General features: G+C 30.6%; 1 protein-coding gene across 1 annotated transcript; it reads left to right on the top strand.

Moving 5' to 3' along the window:
* Window positions 1-268: 268 nt before the first annotated feature.
* LOC128550731 (uncharacterized) lies at window positions 269-2,047 on the top strand. Its single transcript, XM_053530376.1, has 2 exons — window positions 269-646; window positions 813-2,047. Coding segments are annotated over exons 1-2 (576 nt in total). The 5' UTR covers window positions 269-644; the 3' UTR covers window positions 1,387-2,047.
* The last annotated feature ends 909 nt before the right edge of the window (window positions 2,048-2,956 follow it).

Genomic DNA, 2,956 nt, shown 5'->3' on the forward strand with positions numbered 1-2,956 from the left:
AGAAAGGACCTTAAAATGACGCTACAGATCAAGTTTAATGAATATCCACCCAGATTGTTATTAGAAGATGTCATTTAAAGTTTGGTTTTATTTTCAACTCTAGCGACCATGAAAATGGCCCCCATTTAAACAAACTTTGGGGGAGGGCCGGATAGTGATGCCACCTAAGTATCCAAATGTTAGCACAGACAGACGGTGGACAGAAGTAGTATAATAATTGTTTGTGCGGAAACAGTTTCACCTAATTTAACCTTTAATCCTTGGTCCGAACCAACTAATGGCGGACAATTTAAAATCCACAGGTTTTAACTTTACTTTCGTTTTCCCGTATTTTCGGAAAACCCGGTTATAAATAACTGACATATTTACTTTACTTTCGTTTTCTTGTATTTTCGGAAAACCTGGTTATAAATAACTGACATATTTCCTTTACTTTCGTTTTATCGTATTTTCGGAAAATCTGGTTATAAATAACTGACGTATTATCTGAAAATGTTATATGGGATTTACGTGATATTTTCTGAAAAATGGTCGTATTTTGCAACACAAACCTAACTGATTAACACCAGAACATTCTTTGCTACTTTATATTGCTGACTTATAATACATACAACGATAGAACAGAAACAAGGAAAACGATTACAATGTAAGTTACTTTTTAAAACACATTTACGCCACTATGTTCAAGCTTTAGCAGATCTTTGACGGATCTCATTCACTAACTTTAGAAATATTATTTTGTGTTTCTTAGAGATAAATTTATTTTTACCTGCTTATACTTATGTAATTCTTTAGATTGTGTTTCTTTTTAGGGATAAAAATACAACAGCAGACCTGTTAAAAGATTTGACGGAATTAACAACCCATTTAAAAGATAATTACAAAGACGATTTTGTATGTCAAGAATGGACTACAACATTCAGTTCAAAATATTACAAGAAATTGGTTGATACATGTAAGCCAACAAAGCAACAAACAAGGAGTACGTTAAAAGAAAAGCTTAAAGAAGAAATTACGAAATCATTCGGACAAGAGGAGGTTTTAGAAAATTTTAATGTGGATATTTCAAGCGAGGACAAATGTATTGAAAGCATTAGAAATTTAGACAAGCAGATATACAGAAACAAACGGAATATTGTTTATTGTACACATCAGATTGGATTTATTATTAAAAATTTAAAATCAGTTTGCCCAAAGGATTGTGATCTGGGACTTTATTTTCATCTCAGAGGTGTACATTACACAGATTCCTACTGTCGAAACCTGGCTTTAGTTTATGAATTAATTGAGAAACATAAGAATTTATTGAAGTGTGCTTTAAACACTGGAACTTTAATCAAAAATAGGAAATTAATCGAAGAAATATGTACAGAGTTGAATTGGTAACAAAATCAGCTTTTAACAGTAGGAATCTATATAAGGATTCCAAGTATAATGTTCACATTTATTTATAGTAACGTTTACACTGTAAACGCACGTCACTTCCGTTCAAGTATTTTTAACATTAGTGGAATTTCCATGTACAATGTTCACATTTATTTATAGTAACGTTTACACTGTAAACGCACGTCACTTCCGTTCAATTTTATTTTTAACATTAGTGGAATTTCTATTTATCTATACATTTATTTATAGTAACGTTTACACTGTAAACGCACGTCACTTCCGTTCAATTTTATTTTTAACATTAGTGGAATTTCTATATATCTATACATTTATTTATAGTAACGTTTACACTGTAAACGCACGTCACTTCCGTATACCATGTTCAATTTTATTTTTAACATTAGTGGAATTTCTATATATCTATACATTTATTTATAGTAACGTTTACACTGTAAACGCACGTCACTTCCGTTCAAGTTTATTTTTATATATCTATACTTCTATTTATAGTAACGTTTACAGTGTAAACGCACGTCACTTCCGTATACGCTTTTGGGAGTAGTATGGAATATAACGCTTATGATACATTTTTGTTAGTAGTAAAGAATATTACGTTCTTGATACATTTTAATACATTTTAACTCATTTTATTAAAATAATTTATAATTGTTTGTTCATTTTGTTTTACATTATTAATTTTTAGTATTTTATACAGTAAATCATACAACGGTATTTTATCTTGTAACATTTTAATGAAAATAAACAATAATAACCACAGAGTGTACTTGTTTTGTCTTGATATTGTATGTTGTTATACTTAACCCCAGGTATATATTTAATTACTTCTTTTGGTGGAGGAAGTCCAAATGAATCAAAGTACATATTATTTAAGTAACAAACCCAATGTGTTCCAGGTCCAGCAGAGTCATCTAAATTGATTATTCCACACTCGTCCTTTGCTTTTGATTTTAATAAATTTAATAAATTATTTCTACTAAATACACCCCTAAAGTTTTTAATTTTTAATTGTTTAATCCATTGTTCAATTTCAAAGTTAGAAATTGGTTTGTTTATAATTTTTTTTTTTTACTATAGGAAATCGTCTGTACGGTCTTCGTTGAGAATCAATCTGTATACCCTGGCCATGTCCCTTACCACTTAACAAAGATGTAATCAAAGGTATCCCTAGACTAGCAGCCAACATACCTAAAAACCCGCCGTCTTGTTTTTGTTTTTGTGTTAATTTAATCACCCCAGATCCTACTAGTTGCTTTCTTTGATTAGGTGTAAGATATGGTGATATAACATTTTTCTTATCATTAGCTACTGAAATCATACCATTTCCAAGTATTTTACTAACACCAGTACTGGCAAGCCCAGACAAAGCGCCGATGCCTAGAGGGGCTAATATTTTTGGAACTATTTTCGCTGCCATTGGAAGAATTGTTTTTCCTAACAAACCAGCCAAAGCTCCTAAAAATCCGCCATTTTGACCTTGACTGGACATTTGTTTTTTTGAAATTTTAATTTCTAATCCCTTCTTATTTGCAACAGCTTTTTTAATTTGATT

The sequence above is a fragment of the Mercenaria mercenaria genome, chromosome 18, assembly GCF_021730395.1.
Source record: "Mercenaria mercenaria strain notata chromosome 18, MADL_Memer_1, whole genome shotgun sequence".
In the NCBI taxonomy this organism is placed as follows: Eukaryota; Metazoa; Mollusca; class Bivalvia; order Venerida; family Veneridae; genus Mercenaria; species Mercenaria mercenaria.